Source organism: Capsicum annuum, unplaced genomic scaffold, assembly GCF_002878395.1.
Source record: "Capsicum annuum cultivar UCD-10X-F1 unplaced genomic scaffold, UCD10Xv1.1 ctg49386, whole genome shotgun sequence".
In the NCBI taxonomy this organism is placed as follows: Eukaryota; Viridiplantae; Streptophyta; class Magnoliopsida; order Solanales; family Solanaceae; genus Capsicum; species Capsicum annuum.
Window position 1 is genome coordinate 1 of NW_025857170.1, and position 1,370 is coordinate 1,370.

At 37.4% G+C, this 1,370-nt stretch overlaps 1 protein-coding gene across 1 annotated transcript; it reads right to left on the minus strand.

The window, feature by feature from the left end:
* Nucleotides 1-523: 523 nt before the first annotated feature.
* LOC124892663 lies at nucleotides 524-1,021 on the minus strand (the record flags this gene model as incomplete). The annotated part of the gene is made up of 1 exon (XM_047403891.1): nucleotides 524-1,021. A coding segment is annotated over one exon (498 nt), but the record flags the coding sequence as incomplete, so codon positions are not given.
* Between the last annotated feature and the right edge of the window lie 349 nt (nucleotides 1,022-1,370).

The window sequence follows — 1,370 nt, forward strand, 5'->3', positions numbered from 1 at the left end:
GTATAGCACTGGGATCTTATCTGGGTTCTGGAGTGGATACGTCTCTTCGTCACGAACTGTACCCAAGGGATATGACTCATACCATAAGTCGTATACATTCTAGAACTTAATACCTGATTCTGATTATTCTCCTAGGTGAATACAAATCCTACTCATGAGTCGTACCGTATAGACACGACTCATAAAGAGTTTGTGTGATACCTTTTTATCTTCTCTGGATTTTATTCTGCATTCTTTATTCCTTCACAGTAAACAAACAAATTACCATATAAATTAAATAAGTATAAAAACTTGGTTTGGCTCCCACGCAATTCTTGATTTAACATCACGGTACGACTTGGCTAAGTTGGATACTCAGATTTCACTAACAGGATTCATAGGTTGAATCCCATGTAGCGCTTGATTCAACATCGCAGCACGACAGAATTTCCATGATTACTAAAACTTTATCAAGGTCAATATCAGTTATTTCATTCACCTCTTTTGTATTTCCCATATAGTGCTTTACTCTGTGACTGTTTACCTTGAATAGTGTTGAACCATTTTTCTGTAGTTCAATGGCACCATAGGAATAGACTTTTGAAAATATGAATGGGCCATTACATCTAGACGTCAGCTTTCCAGGAAACAAGTACAGCTTGGAGTTATATAGTAGCACTTGGTTACCTTTCTCAAGTACCCACTTCTCAATCTTTCGGTCATGATACAACTTCATCTTATCTTTGTGAATTGCTGAAATTTCATATGTGATACTATTCAACCTTGACTTAGCTGCATCCTTCCACTCTAAATTCACCTTCTTCAATGCCCATAGTGCCTTATGATCAAGCTTAATTGATAAATAGAAAGCTTTTCCATACACAAGCTGATAGGGTGAAGCACCTATTGGAGTTTTGTAAGCTATACGACAAGCCCATAAAGCATCATCTAAACTTATTTCCAAATTAGCCCGATTAGCATTCACAGTCCTCACCAATAGGGACTTGATTTCTCTATTGGACACTTCAACTTGTCCACTAGTCTACGGATGATAATTTGTTGCCACCTTATGATTCACTCCATATTTTGCAAGAAGACTCTTGAATAAATGATTGCAAAAATGTGACCCTCCATCACTGATAATAGCATACAGCATACCGGATCGAGAAAATATTTTCTTTCTCAAAAGAGTTATGAAACTCCTTGCTTCATTGTTAGGAAGTGCAATTTCTCTAACCCATTTCGAAACATAATCAATAGCTACCAGTATGTACTTCATGCCACACGGACTCATAAAAGGTCCTATGAAATCTTGTCGTTGACATTGATCTCAGGCAACAGCATAGCCATGAGCATCTTTGTACATGGCAGGCTCATAGTAGTTGTATTTC